The sequence below is a fragment of the Rhipicephalus sanguineus genome, chromosome 8 (assembly GCF_013339695.2).
Source record: "Rhipicephalus sanguineus isolate Rsan-2018 chromosome 8, BIME_Rsan_1.4, whole genome shotgun sequence".
Lineage (NCBI taxonomy): Eukaryota > Metazoa > Arthropoda > Arachnida > Ixodida > Ixodidae > Rhipicephalus > Rhipicephalus sanguineus.
Window position 1 is genome coordinate 16,200,636 of NC_051183.1, and position 23,392 is coordinate 16,224,027.

A 23,392-nucleotide genomic window follows, 5' to 3' on the forward strand; every position below is an offset into this window, starting at 1 on the left:
GCGGCGCTACGACTACCACACAAAGGGCAGCAGTCAAGCGCACGGACGAGAAGCCGCCTGCCAGAGCAGCGCGTCAACCTCTCGTGCCGGCCTGAGAGCATCTGACGCGGGCAAGCCCGCGCCAGACAGAAGCGAGCTCAAGGGGGAAGGGGGTTGTCACTGGCGGCCAATGAGAACAGGCGTTGCGCAGTGACGTAAGCTAGCTTGGTGGCGTGAGCATGTGAGCATGTCGAGGCATGCCCGGACGCGTGCCCGCGCGCCGGGAAGCTGACGCATGGCTCGCACCAGACAAAGAGGCCTGGCGCTGCCGCCGTGGTCTGCCGATTAACGGCGGTTCCCGGCGCTCGAGCCGCGCGGGGCCAACACGCGCGCTAGCTGGGGAACGAGGCGCCAAAGGGAAGGGCGCGCTCGATTCCCACACCATATTGTCACGAGGATGACGAATACACGAGAGAGACAGCAGCAAGTATATTTACAATATTTACAAGCAACTGTGCCACCGAATGGCTGCCAGCATCTCGCGCGGCATTCCAGCTTCTTCCTCGTCTCTTCGTCTCAAACGGCGTGCTCGTCCACAATGCCTCGTAACATCACCCCCGGCGGACGGAGCGCCGTGACGGCGCCTCCTAAGCCATTCAGCACTGGGAGTGTAGTAGCGTTTGAGGCGCGACACATGAACGACATCAACGGTTGTTGCAATGTCGTGCGACGTGACCTATACGGCGGCAGTTGAAGCAGATCGGCCGATCATCTGCTGTTCGCCATTCAGCCGGATTACGAGACCGTGGAGAAAACCGTTGTTCCTGGGGCGGCGACCTGGGGCGAGGCGGCGACCTTGGGCGAACGTCAGATGTCCGGCACTGAGCAACGGCGCAGACAGCGAAGCCCAAATTGCCGAGTTCCTCCCGCACAATTGACTGGACGAGGGCAACTGAGGGCAGGTGCGAATCAACGTGACCGTTGTTGGGAAGAGCAGGCGCAATTGCTTCGATTTCCCGACGGATGATTCGTGTAATATCGGATGCCGGTGACGACTGCAGATGAGAGGTCAGTCCATCTTCGCATGAAGACGTCGCAGCTGTGTTTGGCAGCCGAGAAAATGGCTTTGCAATACGTCGGCTTTTGGCCTGTTCAAAACGCCGGCATTCCTCAATAATTTCGTCGACGGTCGCACAATTCCGGCACAGTAATAGATTGAACGCATCGTCCGCGATACCCTTCAGCACGTGGCCAACCTTGTCCGACTCCGACATGTCGCTGTCGACTTTACGACAAAGAGCCAGCACGTCCTGAATATACGATATGTAGGGTTCAGTGGACGTCTGAGCACGGGTGGATAGCTCTTTCTTTGCGGCTGCCTTTCGACCCATGGGCTTTCCAAACAAGTCGCACAGTTTTCGCTTAAATGTGTCCCAACTTCCGATCTCCTCCTCATGGTTCTCGTACCATACCTTCGCCGTGCCTTTTAGGTAGAAGAGCACGTTGGCCAGCATGAGAGTCGGGTCATAACGATTGAGAGCACTGGTACGCTCATAGTCAGCAATCCAATCTTCGACGTCGACTTCATCCGTACCGCAGAACGTCCCAGGGTTTTTCGGATGCGTCAACACGTACGTTGGCGGCGTTGTGGCCGGTGCAGGCGTTGCCGGGGCCGGTGCATGCGTTGTCGTGGCCGATGCAGGAGTAGTCATAGCATCGGTCTCGTCTTCCATCCTGGAAACTCCGAGTCGACGACCACTGCGGAGCTCCGTTGTACAGCGGTTCTTCTACCCCGCACCTCCACCAAATTGTCACGGGGATGACGAATACACGAGAGAGACAGCAGCAAGTATATTTACAATATTTACAAGCAACTGTGCCACCGAATGGCTGCCAGCATCTCGCGCGGCATTCCAGCTTCTTCCTCGTCTCTTCGTCTCAAACGGCGTGCTCGTCCACAATGCCTCGTAACAATATAATTGCTATTGCAATAAAAGCCCACCGCACTGTGGCCTCATAACCTGTTGTGAACGAGTGCGCATTCTTCAGCTAGCAAACGAAACCAACGTTGCCTCATATCGTTGCCTTTAAACTGCGTTCCACGTACCATTAATGCCTTTTTCCATCTTTGCATCTTTTATCTTGACCATGTCGAGCCTGAAAGAGAGTAGCATACATAGTGACGCAACCCGTGGCAAAGCAATATCGTAGGTATTGACATGCTAATCGTCACGAAAACATGACATTGCTCTACGTGGTTGTTTGTACCACCGCTAGGGCTTATGCCATTCAGCCTACATTGACATTTTTAATCGCCTGTTTTAAAACATTCAGACAATTACCATCGAAGAGTCTTCTGCCTCCCTTCCACTATGGAAGAGAGGCAGAAGACGAAACAACGCATTCCTGGGGCCCTCATTACCCGTACAAGTAGCTAGATAATGCCATTTTTTCAATATGTGGAATGAAGTATGCTTACCCGGTTACCATGAACAGGATGTCAGGATTCCCGGGCACTCGCCCCGCTTCCTTATATTTGCCGAGCCCGTCCAACGTTGGTCCCGCTTCCAAGTATCCTCCTTGGATGTGCTTCGCGAACGGGTCGTCCTGTTGTCCAAGAATGACAGCATCAGTGTTATACGAGGCGTCTGTATGTTTGTTTCCACCTTACGCTAACCTTAAACTAGGTTTATATCATTGTTAAAGAGTCGCTAAACCACTCCGAGTTCAAAGATGACATAGTGGTTTCTTTCTCGGATTCCCTACCCTTCCTAGAAGGGCTATCTCCTCCTCGCCACTTACTTCTCCTTAAAACACGTGGACAGTGCTAGAGTTAAGCGTTGAGCCTATCGGGATTTCGCGCTTTCGGGCTACACCACTTATCTGAGCTTGCGCATTCGAAAACGCACAAAACGAAATGAAATCAGTTGATCGCACATGATAGTCATGCGAAACAAGGCAGAAAGGGCGTGCGAATGCATGGCAAAGGAGCTAGTGTAGGAGGCAATTAACAACTGATATCAATCGTGTATGGACCAATCGAGAGCTTATTTTCTCATGAAGTCACATGAACAGACTTCTGGCGAGGCATTTAGGGCTTTTGCCTCAATAATTCTAGCCTAACAACCGAAGTTGCACAACTGGTCTTCAAGAGTGTACCGAAAGCGTGCCACAGCAGACGATATGCCATTCGTTTTTAAAAGACAGGAAAGGTAACTCCCATAAACAAGGATAGCACACGATGAGGTGGCTGCGAAACCGTTGCGGATTTACCTACGTACCCGCGCCGGCTGTTACGTATGTTTGACGCCATCAGATTGGAATAAAATACCAATATAAAGTCCTTACGCTATATATCGTGGTATGGAAGGCCAAAAAGAGTCCTGAGTTTATACTTCGCAGAGATGGCAAAATTACGCCTCAAAGTCATTAAATTGGTAGTAATTACTTTTCTAGAATTTTCAAGAAAGTAATTAAATTGCGCCACAAATTACAGTTGACCGAAAGCAGTGACATTACATTACTGTTACTTCAGAAGAGTAGAGAAATTACTTTGAAGTTACTTTGACAAAGATAGGTCATTCATGCTCTAACTGATACACGTACATTTCAATAAAAACACTTGCGCATTGAAATCTCAGAAATCTTCGTTGCGTCGTACAAGTAGCTGCCTCTTAGGTTCTGGCACTCTAATTCACTTGTGTTTCCTATTTTGACACGATAGCGTTAGAGAGTTCGTGTCGCAGAAATTCCGCCGTCGGCGTCGGTGTCGGCACCGTTGGTTGTGAGCGAAAAATCGTCCGTGAGCGAAAAATCGAGAAAGAAGCAAATAAAATAAAGAATAAAATTTTCGATCCTATTGATGATCGAACCCGGGCTGTTCACGTGGCAAGCCGGTGTCCTACCACAAAGCCACAAAGCCACGATGTTGCTTGCAGCTGCTTCGGAAAATAACACTACATAAATGCCATGTAGTGGAAGGAGTCTCCTCAACGTATTTTCTTCGACAGGTGTCACGACGAAAACGAGCCCATTCGGCGATTTGTAGGCGCATTTGGGAGCCATCAAACTACGTCGAAAAAGGCCGGGATAGTGCAGCCATCGCCGCTAAAAACACACACGAACATTCAAACAGCTCTAAAAAGGGACAACTATGTCCATCTAGCGGAAAACATATCAAGCCAATGCCGGCTTTCCAGAGGAGGCGTTGATCGAGCAAACAGCAAACGCTAGATAATGTCCTGCCATCTGTGAGGCATTGTGAGACTCTTCATGGCCTCCGAGATGGCGAGCGCGGCGTGTATCTTGGAGGCCATGCGACTCTTGCTTTAGATCAAAAACCTGTATGTACCATTCGCGCGCGCGCGCGTGTGTGTGTGTGTCTGTGTGAGTGTGTGTGTAACAATACACATTAATAAGTATGCACTTAGTGGTTGAAGTGCGCACTAGGGGCCGGATTTCGCTATTGCGTTCAACTCTTAAAGGAGAAGCTTAAGAGTCCCCCAATTTTTTTCTCATTTTTTGGTGAATTTTACATGCCATAAGTGAGGCGGGCGTGCTATATTTTCGTCAAATGTGACGGAGAAAGTAACGAGCGATTTTCTTGAAATTGCTTTCTTCAAGTAATTCATTACACTTCTAAATTACCAGGCCTCGAAAGTAATTCATCCCACTACTTATTACAGCAAGAAATAATTTAATTACTGCAATTTCATCTCTTAATTCCATTACAGCCAAGTCTGGTACATAATATTATTGTTGCGAGTTACTCACTTTGCTCCTTGTTATCCCGACGAGGATAAAACTGACCTTCGGTTTCACCATGTCGAGATATCTTAAATTGACCTAGAATAGAGTGTAAGGTTAGTCGCATATCTGTGTTTACAGTTTGGTTATCGAGGAAGCCTGTACCTCTCGTAAGGTAATGTAGGTAAGTGCTGAAAAAAATCCTACTCGGGCAGCCATATTTTTTCCTCAACAAATCTAAGGGCTACCTTCTGTGCTGTCACAATAAAAGCCACGCTGTCCATTCTGCATTTGCCTAAGACGACTCCAAGGCGAAAGTCTTTTTTGTTTCTCAGTCGATTGTATTGATGGAGACCTCCTTCTGTGTCAAATTCAGATGAATGTGTACTTACACTGCAGCAGAAAAAAAAGGTACACTTAAAATAGCATAGATGATCGCTTAATGAAAGATAGAGAACATGAAGCAACGTTGTCAAATCTCTGATCATGGCACTACTGTACAAATATATCTACAACCTTTGTCATAAAATGTCCAGGACAAAGGTAGTAAAAAATAGCAAATTGCGCTTACTAAGCGATGATCCTAGCTGCTATCAGAGTAGTCCTCCTGGCTATCTATACGCGATTGCCAACGTTTCTGGAGGTATGGGAAGTAAGCAGGGAAATCTGCAACTACGAGGCTTGGATGCTCTGGAATGGTCTTGCACAGAATCTCTGAATTCACGAAAGCTTTTGTGCCACTCTAAAACAGGACTTTTTGAAAGTGCCTCGCCTGCATATGCTTGCTTATTCATGTTCCACGTTTCGCTAGGAGTTTTTCCGAGCTTAACGCAGAACTTAATGTTCCCTCTTTGTTCACAATCAGCATCCACTGTGTCAGCGTAACTAATGCGACAACACGGACAATATGCTGCCAAGCTCAGCCCTACCACATAGTAAGTTTGAGCGGAGACGTAGCCAAGGCCATGTCAAGTAAAAACACATACCAGGTAACATAAAAACATGCGTTCCTTTTTATTACTGGAAACTCAGACATTTAAAAAAATTAAATTAAATTTATTTAATATAAATTTAAACAACCTCCAAACTACGTGAAGTACGTCTTACAACCTCTGTACGTCTGCATTACGTCTGAAATACATCTACAATTATCAAATTACTCGCTCGTTGAAAGATTCTGCAACAATGACGTGAAAACAATGACGAAGGAGGCATGTACTTACAGCATTTGTCATCACTGCAATGTATCCGATTAGCTCCTCGTTTTTCCTAAAGTTTTGCTGGTGTGCTTTGTCAGAGATCACGTGAATTTCCACAACAAACGCGTCTGCCTTCGCCTGTGGCTTCTCTACGTCGTTCTGTCTGGTTTTGTTGCCTAAACAGGTGGGGAAGTCACAAACGTATACCCATGCTTTTTTTATTCGCTATTTTATAGATCTTTTCATTAATATTCAGAATGTGTACTAAGCTAGCAAAATGCTACTTTTTTTATAAATGCGCTACATATACTGCTCCTCGTGAAACCATTCAGCACAGAAGTATCCCGTTCAGTCACGATGACAGAAATACGATAAAGAACCACTGAAGTCTGTGAAGTCATGGTGACATCCATGTGGGAAAATTTCGAATAAATGTTGTTTCTTTATCTCTCAGTTTAAACTGATTTATTCTTTCACTTTAGTGGCCCTTAGTATTTGTCCGTATTTGTACCAATAACCTTAGTGATGTCCGTTTTAAGATGAATCGTTATGTAACTGCACGAACCAATACTTCTTTCGGAAATTTTTAAAGGTATGAAATACAAGGATTCACGGTAGAGGTTTGCTTGAAAAGCGGGAGACGTGGTAAATACCCTAACTGTCCCTCCCTTCAGAATGTGAAACAAACGCATTGCCACTATGCCTTTTGCACATGCTTCAGAAGAAATGCCGGAAAGTTTCAAATAAATGACGCGCGTGTCACGGTGTACTTACTGGTTGTTGTCTTTCTCCTTCTGCCTTGTCTACTTTCTAGTTCCGGTGGGGCATCCACACCTATAAACATAACAAATGTAGACGATTGAAGGTCGAGCAAATAATGAAGTCACACCCGAAAAGCATTCATGCGTAATTGGAGTCATGACACAGGCAATCATCAGTAATTATTGCACGCATCATAATCAGGAATCATTGGAAGCAGGATACCAAAATCAGCATTCATAGCCCCAATCATGATCAGGAATTATTCGAACCACGAATAAAAATACCATATCTTTAATCATTGCATACATCATAATCAGGAATAATTGAAATCAGGATACAATAATGTCTGCACGCATCTTAACCAGGAATCATTGAAATTAGGATGCCATAATCAGCAATCAATGCACACATCATAATAAGGAATTATTGGAATCAGGAATCAGGATGTCATAATCAGTAATCATTGCACACGTCATAGTCAGATATAATTGGAACAAGGACAACATAATCAGTAATCATTCTACACATCATAATCAGGAATATTTGGAATCAACAGGATACCATAATCGGTAATCACTGCACACATCATTCTGTAAGCGAGATGCTATGATCGGTGATACCACTCCCTGTTACGCGTATGTTACCCGCAAAACCGCCACAGTGACTCAGTGGCTTCGGTGTTATGCAGATGTGAGCTAGGTTACCGGCTCGATACCCAGTAGCGGCTGACCTATTTTGGATGGAGAGTGGATACAGAAACTCCAATTAAATATCGCCGCAGATTGGATATTCCTTCTTCGTAACAATACCGACAACCCAATCACCCGTCATTTAACCCACAGGTTCAAAAGTTCGCCTCGAAGGTAGAAGGAAAGCGCACAGAAATAGCAGGCGCTATTCGTAAGAAGCGCTTTCGTGTTCTCATCTCATAAGAATATGCTTAGGGATCCTCTGCAACATTTTTTTTTTCATATTACAAGAGAATTCGCAGCTGTTGGTGAAGTAGAAAACGAGTACCCACCCATCATTGTATAATCTGCTTTTTCTTCCACTTCGTACACGATGTGTGGTATTCGCCCTTCCAGAGAGCGTTCCCCTTCCCGTAATGGCTTGATTCTCAGCTCGGTACCAAGGATACCTTCCTAGAGAAGAAAGAGTGCCAAGGATTCATTTGAAGAAAAGCGACTACAGCGTACAAAACTGGGCAAGTTCGTTTATCTTCAAGGTAAAAGCAGCGCAGAAACGCGGTGTTTTCAGCGCTCCTCCTGTGTCGCTCTTCTTGTGATACCGTGTTCTTGCGCTGCTTTTACCATAAAGAAGAGCGCAGCGTAAAAATATATTTTTTATGCATAATATAAATATTCCATCGGATTTCTGCGAAGCAGCAAATGAGCAACTAAAGAAGGCACTACTTCCTTATCACATTCGTAATTATTCAACTTGTAAACTTGCAGGCGCTCTCAAACTTTCCGGCCTTGAGGAACCCCAACGGCTTTTCCAGAGTGCCGAGGAACCTCTTTTTCTTGTCCATGAAGACAATCGAACGAAAGCGGGAGCGGGTGTGGGTGGAGGGGTAGGTGATACGCGCGCGACCGCTGCATTAACACTGCCCGCGTTGGCCTATTCTACACAGACTTGCGATAATACATAGACTTGCGATACGCCGCTCGTGCTTGGTCAAAAATACATCCTGTGGAGCGCAGACAGTGATTAACATCTCAGGCAAATCTTGCACTCGTGCTCGGCAAGGGTAGTGGACCAGCAGAGGGCGAAGTTGTCATTTTCTCAGGCGTCATCTTTTTGCATAGAGGCCTGTGCTCACTCTCTTCTGAGTTTCCGGCGCCTACTGTTTGACGTCAAACAATGGACAGCACCCTATTGGCCAATAGCCGACAGAAATCAAGAGCGGAGTTTGGGTCTGATGCGCTTCTTGCCACCGTGTACCGGCGCCGCGCTCTGTAGTCTGCTAATATTACATAGTAGCCACACAACGCGCGCCGGAATCACAACGGGACAGAGCGATCGCGTTTCATAATGCGCGCTCAAGGTCATGGCACGCGCCGACGTAACTTTCTTCCCCTATGTCATCCGAGCCTGTGGAGTTTCCAGCGCACTCATCAGAATGAGAGAAGAAAGAAATCGTTTCAAGCTCCGCGCTCGTTCACGCCGAATTCGAGAAATTTTTGCGGCAATCGATTCGTGAGGCAAAGAACTCCTACAAGGGGGCCATTCGATGATTCCTTGGAAAAATAGAAAGACACTTTGTAAATTCCAAAGTGTGTTTGGCGAAAGGCTGTGGCCATTCAATTACGCCGACGGATGCCGCCGCCGCGATGCGCAACAGTTGCTCAACGCGTGCTGGAAGGAGCAACGCGCAACTGTTGCGCGTTGACGGACGGACGCCGCCGCCGCGTTGCGCAACATTTGCGCAACGCGGCGGCGGCGGCCACTGATCTCCACTAGGAGGAGCTGGATGGCGCATCGAGCACGCGGGCGTGAAGCCACCGGAAGCCGCCGTTTTTGTCCCGGAAGAGAGCTTTTCTCTTCTTTTTTAAAAAAAAATACTTGCCTGTAGCGCAGTAAACTGTACGAATCGACCGGAAAAGTCGTCAGGGAAGACATTTCACGCGTAAGTGCCTCAAAGTTGCATGACTTTTTACGCATTTTGTACGTTGCAGCACTCCGCCGTATTTGGACGGTGTCGGCACGGCGTCTGTAATCTTTCGTGTAGCGTTCGTCGGCGTCTAAAGTGAGGCGTAATCGCAGAGTTTGAAAAAATAAAAAATAAAAACGATCATAACAACAGCTGCCACCCGAGAATATTTCAATTGCGCGACTGAGACGCACAGAAGACGCCGGCTTCCGGGACAAACAGGGCACCTTCCGGTGGCTTCACAAGCGCCCGCCTCGCAGTGCGGGAATGCGCCGTCCAGCCTTTTTAATGGAGGTCAGTGGCGGCGGCTGTTCCTTCCTACGCGCGCTGCGCAACAGTTGCGCAACGCGCGTTGGAATGAACAACGCCCAACTGTTTCGCGTTGACGGACGGACGCCGCCACCGCATTGCGCAACGCGCGTTGGAAGTAGAAAACGCGCGACTGTTTCGCGTTGACGGACGGACGCCACCGCCGCGTTGCGCAGCGCGCGTCGGAAGGAGCAACGCACAACTGTATCTCGTTGACAGGCGGACGCCGCCGCCGCGTTATGCTAGCCACCACAGCCGCGTTGCGTAACGGGCGTTCGAAGGAGCAACACGCAACTGTTTCGCGTTGACGGACGTACGCCACCAACCGCGTTGCGCAACGCGCGTTCGAAGGAGCAACGCGCAACTGTTTCGCGTTGAGGGACGGACGCAAACACGCGTTGCGCAACGTGCGTTGGAAGGAGCAAAGCGCAACTGTCCCGCGTTGACGGACAGACACCGCCGCTGCGTTGCGTAACGCGCGTTCGAAGGAGCAACGCGCAACTGTATCGCGTCGACGGAAGGACGCCACCGCCGCGTTGCGCAACATGCATTGCAAGGAGCAACGCGCAACTGCTGCTATGCGCCTCTGTACCATCATGTGATTGCTGAGAGATTATGAGGGGGATAAGCCGCAGCTGGCACCATGCACGGACGGACGAAACCAAGTAGTAGTAGTAGTAGTAGTAGTAGTAGTAGTAGTAGTAGTAGTAGTAGTAGTAATAGTAGTAGTAGTAATCGTAGTAGTACTAGTAGTAGTAGTAGTAGTAGTAGTAGTAGTAGTAGTAGTAGTAGTAGTATCTTTCTTTCTTGTAATACAAGAAAAAGGAACAGAGGCAAAAGGCATTTCATACGCCTGACAAGGGCCTCTGTACCTGAAATTCGCAACACATGCACAATCGAAAAAAGTCATTATCATCATCAGCCTGTCTACGCCCACTGCTTTCGCCTTAAAAGTGGTTTAAGGACAGCGGTAAGCTGCTGGTCACAATATTGAAATGACTGCCGTACGAGATCTAGCGCGTTTTCTTCTTCAGTTATGTTCCTTTCGATGATAATAGCCCCGTCTTTGGTAATTGACCTAAATATATACATACTCTTGCACATAATCTAGGGTCTGGTTGCCAGCTGTGATCTTTCGGTCTCTGCGCGGACCTCCGAATGTTATCTTGGGGTTTCCTCTGTATCTTTGTGATGGCAGCGAGTGGACAAGTTTTTACCGTTCATTATTCGTTGTCCATCTTACCGACTTGCCATCATACTTACGTGTATGTCAAGCTACGCTTTAAACAAGTACAATCATCAAATACTAGACTTCGATTTCCTTCCTGTAAGTGTGCTAATGACGATGAAACAGTGCTAAAAGAGTCTTGGCAAAGTCATCTACCAGCTAAATAAAGTTGGTCCTTTCCTTCAAGCAATTTCACAATAGTACATACAGTCGGCTTTAAAAGTTTAAAGATCACTAGGCGTGTGAAAATGTTGAATTTCCCAGAAATTTCTGACTGTACTCGGTCGAACTGCTCAGCACATGCCGTAGGCGCATTGGAGCACACGCGGGAAATATAAATCAAGGCTGCCTGCCGAAGCAGCGGTAATGCTCTTTTCTTGTGTATTGTGGTCCCTAAACTTATGACGCCGACTGTACGTACTCTACATTTCAATCTTTTCGTTCTCTCAACACGGTCAGACAGCAGGATCGAGACATCCGGCATGCATCGCATGTAGCATCAATGCCGAAGAATTAAATAAACCCGCCTTAATAACTTACTGTATGATTGCTACGCTTTTAAGACGTTTCCTTCTTTGTGTAAAGTACTCCCATCACGAAGGATTCGACGTGACAGGAAATAAATTGTTTCATCATGAAAATTTACCAACATGCCAAACTGGCAGTCATCCTAAATAAATTAAAGGAAGTGATGTCAGCACTGTTCAAACTTTTATTACTATTTTTGCACCGATAATCGTCGGAAGAGGAATTACTTACGACTTCCACTGCTCCTTCGACATTGCGTACCATCACAGAAGACTGGCGATGCGTGTCGTGGTAAAGACTCTTTTGAATCAAGGACGTGTCTACCTGCAACGCAAGTGATTTTACTTCGCGCTCAGTGCGCATGCCACACAGATGATAATGTTTACTTGTCAATTATTTCTCGAATGTTTTTTTTAGGAATGCTATAGCGGCCGACCGCTATTAGGCGTCCGTTCCTGCGTTGAGCGTCGGCGTGCCTCGTCCATAGTCACTGATAGAACAAGCACAACGAAAGATGAAAGAGAACGCGGGGAGAAAAGTGAAACCGCGAGGAGGGTCCTGCAGTTCGCGCCGCCGGAATAGAAGCACCGCCGCAGCCCGCGAGGTGGCGCCATGGTGTTTGATTTGATTGTATGCATGACTATGTGTAGCACTTTCTGACATTGTTTCCTACAATATTTACTACAGGGAACTGTGGTGCTGTGTTCATTCAGCCACCATGGGAATAACGGGTAGTACATGGACTTGAGCAGTCTTCGCGCCTGTGCCTTTGCACGCACTTGTAGCTTTGCTTGCTTTTGTGTTTTGCCTTTTGTTTCGGACAAACGAACTGCTCGTTGTGAACATCGTGAGCTGGTCATCCTAAAACGGTCGAGGTGGTGAAGTGGGACTGCTGAACTTTTGCTGACGTTCGCCTTGCGACAACCCGGCTGCAGGCCACATGGAATCATAGGGAGCTGGGTGAACGAAGCTTAGGGAAGTTCATGTACTACCACGTGCTACCAGTCGTGTATAAAAGCCGTCGCACTTAAGACGCACATCGAATTTTCGCTAGTTGTTTCTGAGCAATGTGCGCCGCTACCTCACAGTTCGCCCCGCCGAATGAGAAGCTCATCGCCACCTCCGTGAAGGAACCACATTTACTTCTTGTTCAAGCATTTGTAAATAATATGTGAGGTGTCTGGATTACTGTTATTTTAATTATTTGGACGTTTATTTATCGCGAGACATATTGGTATTGTCGCAACACAAGTATTACTGTATTATCTTGATTCTTTTTTGTTTAGCTCTGTATGTTAAAAAATTCGGCAGATCCCACGCACTGTGGGAATCGATGTAATGCGAAGCAGCCAGCAAGGAGCTGCATACATCGCCTTGTTTGTCTTTGAGCCAAATGAAATCATTCATGCCATGGCATCTAGTCCACCATATATCGCATGTTTGCCATGCACGCATGCATGCAAAATCTAGTGTACACGATGCCAATGAAACGCATATTCCGGTATATAAATGCATGACCTGTCGCTTATGTTCATCACGCACTCGTGTCATGCCATACCAATTTTGGTATATATCAAGTTAACAAAACGGCCGGAAGCGCACCATGACAGTGGCATGTAAATCATACCGTCATCATGCATAGCATGATTCGCATGTTAAGACCTCTAATTTATGTTCGTCATCAGTCACATCGCGCAATACCAATTTTGGTGTATATCAAAGGAGCAAAATGGCCGCGAGTGCACCATGAGTAGAGCATGTAAATGATGCCATACATGACATGAATATTATGGTTTTTCATGCTACCACCTGTCACTAATGTTCATCATACAGTCACATCGCGCAATACAAATTTTGGTGTATATCAATCTACTGAAACTGCCGCTAGCGCATCATGAGCGTGGCATGTAAATCAGGTCGTACATGACTTGCATGTCATGATTTTCATGCTACCACGTCTCACTTACGTTCGTCATACAGTCGTGTCACGTAACACCAATTTTGGTGTATATCCCGCAAGCGAAACGGACGCGAATGCACCATGAGCGTGGCATGTAAAACATGACATAAATGTCATGGATGTCATGCTTTTCGTGCTACCACCTGTTATTCATGTTCTTGATAAAGTCACATCGCACAATACCAATTTTGGTGTATATCAATCTAGCAAAACGGCCGCGAGTGCGCCATAGCGTGGCATGTAAATCATGTCATACATGACATGCATATCATGATTTTCATGTTACTACGTGTCAGTTATGTTTGTCATACAGAAATGTCTCGTCATACCAGTTTTCGTATGTATCCCTTCATTTAAACGGCCGCGAGCGCACCGAGACCATGTCATGTAAATCATGCTGCACATGACATGCGCGTCATGATTTGCATATTAGGACCTGTCATTATGTTCGTCATGAACTCTTGTCATGCCGTACCATTTTTGGTATATATGAAATTAACGGAACGGCCGCAAGAGCCCAAAGGCTGTGGAATGTAAATCATGCTGTTCATAACATGCGTGTCATGATTTTCATGATATGACCTGTTATTTATGTTCGTGATAAGGCCATGTTATGACACACCAATTTTGGTATAGATCCGATTAACAGAACGGTCAGGGAGCCCAAAGGCCGTGGAATGTAAATCATGCTGTTCATGACATGCGTGTCATGATATTCATGATATGACCTGTCATTTGTGTTCGTGATAAGGCCATGTTATTACACAACAATTTTGGTATAGATCCGATTAACAGAACGGCCAGGGAGCCCAAAGGCCGTGGAATGTAAATCATGCTGTTCATGACATGCGTGTCATGTTTTTCATGATATGACCTGTCATTTATGTTCGTAATAAGGCCATGTTATGACACACCAATCTTGGTATACATCCGATTAACGAAACGGCCAGGAGAGCACAAAGTCGTAGGCGGCTAGATAGATAGATAGATAGATAGATAGATAGATAGATAGATAGATAGATAGATAGATAGATAGATAGATAGATAGATAGATAGATAGATAGATAGATAGATAGATAGATAGATAGATAGATAGATAGATAGATAGATAGATAGATAGATAGATAGATAGATAGATAGATAGATAGATAGATAGATAGATAGATAGATAGATAGATAGATAGATAGATAGATAGATAGATAGATAGATAGATAGATAGATAGATAGATAGATAGATAGATAGATAGATACGCTCAAAGTCGCAGAAGTTCGCTAAGAAATGCTTCGCATTTAAAATTGTGCTACGATGTATTAGTATTCATGTTTCTGGCCTACCTATGTAATGCCTTCGGGCTTTTAGGGTGTACTTGAATAAAAGATAAACGAAAACGCGTACAGCTGCGCTCAAATTTCAAATTAGAAAGAATCGTAACTCTCCGTTTTTTTAAACTTTAGTTAGGCCCTTTCGATGAACGAGATGAAAGAAGCCTTTGTCGGTTTTTTTCTAGTAAACGACTGTGAAGTGCCCGAAAAGGACAATACAAGAGAAGACATGCAAAACAGATCGAACGGCCCACGTGAAATAAATCATTTCGTAGTGCGCGCTCGATCTGTTCCGTGTCTTCTATCGTTTTCTCTTTTTCCTAATTATGCGCACCGCTTACTGTAAGACACTAACTAGCCCCTCAAGACATTTTAATCGGTTACATTCTAGTTCGCGTGTTATATATCTATAAAACAGTTCCACACCTCTATCACTCCACAGGTATATTCAACAGTTGGCATAACTTCGCTTTGCACCTACCATTTCCACATGGTTGCTTTCTTTAGCGCTCGTAACGAAGACAAGTTGGTCGGCCAGCGCCGAGCTTCTCTCAAGATTGAGCGTTATATCGTCGTTGACCTTGAGAACCAAATTTGTTCCAGCCTTTCTTTCTTCCAATAGACTTGGATACACGACGTTTTCTTTTTCTGCGCAGAAAAAAATAACATACCACATACAATTGATTGATTGATTGATTGATTGATTGATTGATTGATTGATTGATTGATTGATTGATTGATTGATTGATTGATTGATTGATTGATTGATTGATTGATTGATTGATCGATTGGTTGATTGGCGTGTGAGGCTCCTTTGAATCCCCTGAAAGTCTTGCTGCCTTTCGTGGGATTAAAGCGGTGTAACAGATTGGGGCTCCCGACGCTTGACTGCTGTTTTTTCCCGTAGTTTGCACGTGGGTTGAGCGGAGCTCATTAGACCACATGGCATGTACTGTCGACCGCAGAAGTTTGCGGGATCTGCAGCGCGTGCCGAAGTAACGGAAAACTCCATCGCTGCGCCACCTATCGTTTCACGGCGTGGTGTTGAGGCTATTGGCCATGGCCTCGGCGATTAGATCCGTCAATGGTGTGTTGGCGGAGCTAATCGCGGGCTCCACGGCCGATAGCCTCAACACAACGCCGTTTCACGGTGCGGTCGACAACTTCTACGGCCTAGAGTACGAAAGAGTGAAAATTTTAGTTAAATGAAATGCATTCATGACGACGTAAGAAACACGAAATAGCTACATGTCTTCATCTTTGACCATCTTTAACAAATAACGTTTTTAGCGAAGTGAAACGGGCGACAGTTCGCAGAACTGAGAAAAAAAGCGAAGAAAAATTACAACCTGCCCATTCGGGGACGGCTACATGCGCGTTTCATGTGAAGTGGGTGAAGACAACTGGCGCTCCGTAGGGTTTTTCAACGTATTGTCCGTTCGAGACTGGCGTAACTGACATTTTCGCAGGGATGTTGGGGTTTCGTCGTAGTTCGAGTGAGCGTACGTTTCGTTGATAAACCCTGCATCATTGTGGCGCTCACAGGATGATCATATAGGACAAGGAGCAATGAAGTTGTCTGGCGCACGTTCACATGATTTGTTAAATAGCGTTGAATGAGACCACGACACACAATGTGAAAGCGAATACACGAGGAAAATTCACAGTCAGAATAGAATTCCCGCATTAAAATTTGGATAATATTACAAGTATATAGTATAGAAAAATAGGTCCCGTGGTCAAAGACTGTATCGGAACCTCCTGTACAAAGAAAAGGATGACTGTTATCAATTCAAAGCGCCAATAACACAAAGCAGTATTCAAGCAATAATATCGTTAACATCGATTTACAGCCGCCGTGGTGGTACAGTGGAAACGGTGCTCGGTTACTGACCCCAATGTCGCGGGTTCGAATCCGACAGCGGCGGTCACATTTCGATGCAGGCGATATGCTAGAGGACCCCCGGGTGGTCGCAATTTCCGAAGCTCTCTACTGCGGTGTGTACCATGATCATATTGTGGTTTTTGTACGTAAAACCCCGACAGTTATTATCATTATTAGATTTACTATATCACAAAAAATCGGCAGGCCTGCGCGGAAAACGCAGCACAGTCACAGTGAAAGCTGAAAGAGCGGCCTTTCTAGAGCCTATGGTAAACTCTCTTGGGGCAACTAATACAAGTACACTTGCAAGGTACCCACTACTCCATAAATCATCATAATTTTTGTGAAGTAAAGAAGCATCTACTATGCCATTATTCAGAAGAACTGACAATTGGGCGAGCTGGATTCTGTTGAGCAAATTGGGTGGATTCAGCGCGAACAAAAGGACAGAGATGAAGAAGGGACACGAGCACCGGCGCTGTTCTCACAACTAACTTTATTATCGTAGAAACACACATTTTAAAGCACAACCTATAACCACGTCACCACACAACGATGACGTCAAGCAGAGGACAAATGCAAAATATTAAGACTAACCCTAAACAACCTGTATCATGTGACAAAACTGAGCGTGCCTTCTTTAGCCCTCCATGACAGAGAAATTTCGTTCTTGAATAGTTTTGTCACATGATACAGGTTGTTCATGGTTAGTCCTAATCTTTTGCATTTATCCTCTGCTTGACGTCATCGGCGTGTGCTCACGGGGTTACAGGTTATGCTTTAAAATGTGTGTTTCTGCGATAATAAAGTTAGTTGTGAGAACAGCGCTGGTGCTCGTGTCCCTTCTTTCTCTCTGTTCTGTTGTTCGCGCTGAATCCACCCAATATGTTCAAATGCCATTATTCGTCATTCTGCGGAGAAGCGTGGTACGCGCTACACCTCCGTAAGGCATTATGTGCACTTTGTTGATGGATGACGATGAAGAATTATGGCAGAGCCCTTTGTAATGGGTTGGAAGCATTGAACGACCCACTCGTTGCGCAATTCGCCTGGTGTGAGGCATGGTTGTTATTTTACTCTTCTACCACGCTATACTACATGTGTTAACGTGATTCCTTGCCCGACATGACGCCTGTATAGAGTGTTTTTGCGAAGGAGTTGCAAGCGCCCATGCAAGCGCCCACGCATCCGATCCAGGATATGTTTCGTCATTTCATTTTTTCGTTATTTCGCGCAATAGTGGTTACGGTACCAAAATCGGCTGCTGTTGTGATATCATAGCAGCTTTCGCTGTAAAAGTGCCAGGCCAATCCACACTTACTTGCGCACCAGCAGAGCGCGAACTGCAGGACTACGACGACTGCAAACATTTCTGGTAGACTGCTCTCCCTCAAGTGATATTCTGCGCCGCTTGTTGCCACTTTTTATACCTATGGCTTATGGCTTCGAAAACACCGATGATTCACGCGTTATATGCAATACCACAGCTAGCACTGGGCGAAAAGTTCGTCGCCACAACGTCAAATCAGAGAGGCACTGAAATCCTTATTTTTTGTGTCATTTTGCGCAACCTTTGGGCAGTCCATACAGATCCTTTCATACGTTGTAACGATTGCCAAAGATGCCAGCAGTGCGCAAAAGATCACAAGCATTAGCCGTCACGATAATGTCAAGTAGTCAGGGGCTTTCTTTGACGGAACTTGCAGTCGACTCATCACTGGCTTCGGGTGCTAGCGAGATCGACACTAGACGAGCCGTATGAATCAACCTGATTCCCATTGTCAGAGGATCTCATAGCCAAGTTCGTAAGGTGGTTATGGCCTTGACATATATTGGTGTGAGATAAATTCATACCAAATCAATTGTGGAGAAATATGGCTCTACGAGAACAACTAAACTCTAAGGCAAAATGGTGTTAAAAGGGTGTCTGGTTCATCTCTTTGGGGACTAATGCGGCTGCCACAACCATTAATACCTTTAAAGACTACCGGCACTGGGTCTAACAGTTAGTCCCCACAGACCACCTCAATGGACTAACATTTGGTCCTCACATTTACACGTTACCGGGCAACCATTAGTCCTCGCAGTTGCACCTCGCCAGACCAACGGTCGGTCCACTCAAATACTCCTTTCGGATGAACTTTTCATCCCCAGAGATGAATTTCTACAGTTACCCTCCGCAAGGCTTAATACTTTTTTCGCGTGTTTCTTTCCGCGGTGAGCAACAAATTCCGCTGAAAAGAACACGCGAAAAAATATTTATTTATGCGTGTGTCACTGCTTTCGCAGTCAATGCGACAACGAAAGACAAAAGTGAGACAATGAAACGTTTTATTTTCCTTTATACATATGAAGTTTCTGCTTTCTTTCATTGAATTCACCGCTAAATGTCCAATACAGGTCCAGCTGCGTTGTCATATCTCGTACAGTCCTTTTTGTGAAGCTGCTCCAACGGAAGCCATAGACGACAGGCATTGCACTCGCCAGCGCACACGGCATTCAGCTGGCTGTGGACAACGGCCGCATACTGCAAGGCACAAAAATACTGCAAATAGTTAGCCACATTAGACGGCGAGGGTAAAGACGCACGCACATTGCAAATACGTGCAAGACGAACTAAATCGCACGTCTAAAATATGGCATGCAAATAATTTCACCAATGCAAAGCACAAAAATATTTCAAATAGTCAGCGACACGTCACAGAGACGATGAAGACGCACGCGCATGGCAAATGCGAGCAAGGTGAAATAAAAACACACGTATAAAATATATGGCATGTAAATAATTTCACCGTGATGTCACACATCATCAAAGACGCATTTCAAGCCACATGGCGCGACAGTTCAAGTGCGGCAACCGCAGCCCTCACGACGAGGCGCTGCCTACCACGGTGAGTTTTCTGCGAGCGGCGTCGTACAGCTCGAGCAAGCCCCTCAGCCGCCGCAGCCGCCAGCGAGCAGAAGGGCGAGCCGCCGCCGCCACAAACGGCGCCGAGCTGCTTGCGAGCAAGCGTGAGGAAGCCGACGGTAACGGCGTCCAATTTCCACTAAATTCCTCGAGCGAGCGGCAGTACAGCGAGTGAAAGCGGGGTCGCCGCCACGAACGGCAGCGAACTGCTTGCGAGCGAGCGTCGAGGAAGCCAGCGGTAATATCGACCAATTTCCGCAGTGTTCCGAAGCGCAGCTAAGGTTGGCTAGCTAAAGCACCCGCCAACCCATGCCGGTGCATTTCAAGCGCGCGGCATACAATCGAGCTCGTTGCCGGCGACCGCACAGTGTTTTGGACGAGTCGCAAGACAGCGGCGAGGCCTCTGCCTAATATCGCGTGCTCGCAGCTCATCACCATGGCGAATGATCGGTGAGTGAGCGCCCCGGCGGCCGACGACAATGGCGGCCAATATCCAGGCGGTCCCAAAGCACAGGCGAGTGACGCCCAAGCCTGCCCTTGCGGTACATTTCGTGCGCGCGATATACAACACAATCGAGTCCGTTACCGCCAACCGCGATCAGTTCGCGCACGCAATATAGGTTCGGCAGAATAAAGAGCGATCACTTAACTTGTGAAAGAATCCAGCGCCGATTTGTGCCCTGAGATTGAGATCATGGATCCGACAGGCCTACTGTCTTCTCGGACGCCATTCCCAGCCGGTGGCGACGCAGTTCCGTGACTACGCCGGAAATATACAGCGCGGCGTCGCGACGTGCCGAGACCAGCTCCAGACTTCGTGGGTGCGGCGAAACGTAAAAGCAGCACGACACGCTCATCCACGCATACGTGTATATCAAAGGCACCGAGGCGTAGTTCCTAGATCGGCGGACTCTCTGAGCGCGACACAACCGCCAACACGCCATCACTAACACAAGTTGGAAGACTGACCCGAACGAGGAGGACGGTTAGTTCCATTGACAACGGTTTGCACGCGGCACGTATCTCTGCACACGGCCTGTATCTCCCGCGCGGATCATCCTTTTGCAGACTATTTGGTTTGCACACGGCACGCATCCTTCTGCGCTTGCTCCTCAACGGTCTATCCGTTCATCGTGCGCGCCTATTGGGCTCCGTTACTCCTCTTTCGGGTAATTTTGCCTTAGAGTGTAGCGCACCGCACACGATACACGTTTACACGTCATGATCACCAGCCTGGCTACGCCCACTGCAGGGCAAAGATGTCTCCTATATTACGCCAATCAACCCGTTCCTGTGCTGGCTGAGGCCGCGATGTCCCCGCAAGCTTCTTAATGTCAATCTGACCACCTGACTTTCTGCCTCGCCTTCACGCGCTTGCCTTCTCTTAAAATCCACTCTTGTTTCTCTAAATGACCAGCGGGGACGTTGCCTTCACTTTACATGCCCTGTCCATGCATATTTCTTCGTCTCGATATCGGCTAAGATGTGCTTAACAACCGTTTCTTTCCTGACTCACTCTGCTCTCTACTTGTCCCTTAACGTTACACTTGTCATTCTCCTTTCCGTAGATCGCAGAGTCGTCGACAATTTAAGTTGTGCCCTTTGCCTAAACCTCTGGGTTTCTGCCCTGTAGGCAAGTACCGGAAATATGGAGCTTTATACACTGTTCTCTCTATGGACACAGGCAAACTGCCGTTAATGATCCGGATATGTCTGCCAAATACACTGCGCCCCCTTCTCATTCTTCCACTTCCGTTGCATGATTCGTATCTGCGACCACTACCTGGCCTAAATACACGTGTTCCTTTACCACTACCAGTGCCTCGCTACCTGTCGGCACCATGTTTAGTGTGTTCCCTGTGTAACTTCGCCTCCGAAAATATTGTTTTCGTTAAGTTTGCGACATCAGGTTGAATAACACGGCAAGAAAACAATGGTCGCAGTTCTATGCCTTGAATTCCGCTCCAGACAGAAGCCCCTCGACCGTACGCTACACTTTGATGTAATGCTAAGGTGTCTTTTTCTCTCGCATTTGGGTTGCACTAGCTTTGCAAATGTTCCGCAAACGTGGTCACTTAAGCAACGAATGACGCGAGAACACTGCTTGCTTGCATACCGCGATTAGGAGCTACGAATACTCTCATGAAAATTTATCCCACATTATCAGTAAATGATTTATTTGCATTCGCATTGAGTGATAATAGCGGTTCTGTGTGACTTATCATTCTCGATATAAGCATTTTGGTGGGGCCGAAATGAAAATATATATATTACTCATATATTGCTGCTAATAAAATTCTGATTGGTCAAAATTGCTCCCTTCAACATACTTCATAATCAGCCCAACTGATATGTTATGCCACACCGACAATTCCATGTGTTTCCGTTAAGATTGTTAAATATATATGCCAGATGTATATTAAAAACAACGTATGGTCTCTATGTAGTCCGTGAAAAAACATGTGGAATAATTGCAACGACAAACCTAGTTGAGAGATTGGTGCCTTAGCAAATAAAACTGTAAAATTTTATTTATAAGTACTCTGATTACCTTATCAAAAGGCAGCACTCAAAGTTAGCTCCTTGAGGCAGTTGAGACGTGAAGGGCTGCTTTGCATTATTCATAGCGCTGAAACACAATCATGCATGGCAGTCATGTGTTTCCTTTTCGTAAATGCTAATGGTTCTTTATTCATGGAGGACCACTATCGCAACAATGGAATTGTAGACGTACATCTGGAATTAGTCGCAGGCAGTACGTTCACACGTAACGAAACGAGGCAATATAATTACATATTTGCTGCGTTATTATGTAGTACAATGCAAATTATGCGATTATGGTAAACGTTTTCATTAGAAGAGATATTATGTTCAAATGTATGCCAGAGATGTGAGGAAGATGTTTTTTTAGGACTTCCCTACATTGTTTCTTTGTTACATTGCTGCAATATCCTCAAATTATCTGACAATGATTAGCTTTGCCGTAATTCAACAAAATTAAATAAATTGAATCAACCGCATCTAGGAAGTTTCAGTATAGCTTTCTGGCACATGTTTGGTTTTAAAATCGGTAGTTCTACGAATATGTTCTCCCACAAATGTGGACCAATCTCGCTTGCAGAAAGGACATACAGTCTAAAGGTCGGCTAATCCGTCGCACTGATGGAAGTCTGCATGTCTCGCCATGGTATGAACCCGAACAATAATATGAACTTTCGTTTGGCCTTTAAAATTGCTTAACCACCTTCGTTCTGCATCAACAGCTTCCAGCTCTCCACTTGTGAAGGGATTGTCCGATCCCCTATGGTGGCGCGAACTTATTCAGCGATTTCAGCACGTTGCAAAAGTGACATACATCTCAAACGTATGTATACGTGAAGTTAACATCCTAGCAGCTGCTTGTCTTGGTCCAACGTTTATTTTACTTCGTTGTGGTGGTACTCTTAGGCGTTGAACTACAGTCATCCTCAGCATTTCCACTTGCACACAACACGGTGCCATCACTCTACACTTCATCAAACGGAGCAGGGATGCAAGGTGTACTTTAAAAAAAGAGTATCTGCGAGTAGCATATTTTTTTTTTTGTGCTGATCACAAGTGCGAGGCGAAAACTCGGTTGCACTCATGCCACTCATATATAACTCTTTCTTACTTTACGTACAAGTTGTTTGAACAGGAATAAGTACCTCAGACAGGCTGGCCGACATTTCGATATATGCACCTATCTTAGTCAAAGGCGCCTTATCGTCGTTGGCGTGTTAGTTTCGAAAGGGCTAGTGAGTGACGTCACGTCGCGTGGTATCGCCGTCGGTACTTGTTCGCTACAGTTTTTTTTTTTTTGTATTGCGGAGGACAAGCGTTTTCTCAGTAGCAGCACAGCAATGTGTGACATAGCACGAAGGCTTTTGTGT

The 23,392-nt window shown here is 46.2% G+C and overlaps 1 protein-coding gene across 1 annotated transcript in view; it reads right to left on the reverse strand.

Annotated features, from left to right (window-relative positions):
* The window catches only part of LOC119401451 (venom metalloproteinase antarease-like TtrivMP_A), a 36,149-nt gene extending 18,128 nt beyond the window's left edge, over positions 1-18,021 (reverse strand). Inside the window, exons 1-9 of the mRNA XM_049418771.1 lie at positions 17,895-18,021; positions 15,166-15,336; positions 11,636-11,724; positions 7,708-7,828; positions 6,699-6,758; positions 5,949-6,100; positions 4,753-4,824; positions 2,459-2,586; positions 2,087-2,136 (exon numbers count right to left, since the gene is read on the reverse strand). Of these exons, the coding sequence (XP_049274728.1) occupies positions 2,087-2,136; positions 2,459-2,586; positions 4,753-4,824; positions 5,949-6,100; positions 6,699-6,758; positions 7,708-7,828; positions 11,636-11,724; positions 15,166-15,336; positions 17,895-17,943 (892 nt within the window). The 5' untranslated portion in view covers positions 17,944-18,021. The remainder of the gene's footprint in view (positions 1-2,086; positions 2,137-2,458; positions 2,587-4,752; positions 4,825-5,948; positions 6,101-6,698; positions 6,759-7,707; positions 7,829-11,635; positions 11,725-15,165; positions 15,337-17,894) is intronic.
* Between the last annotated feature and the right edge of the window lie 5,371 nt (positions 18,022-23,392).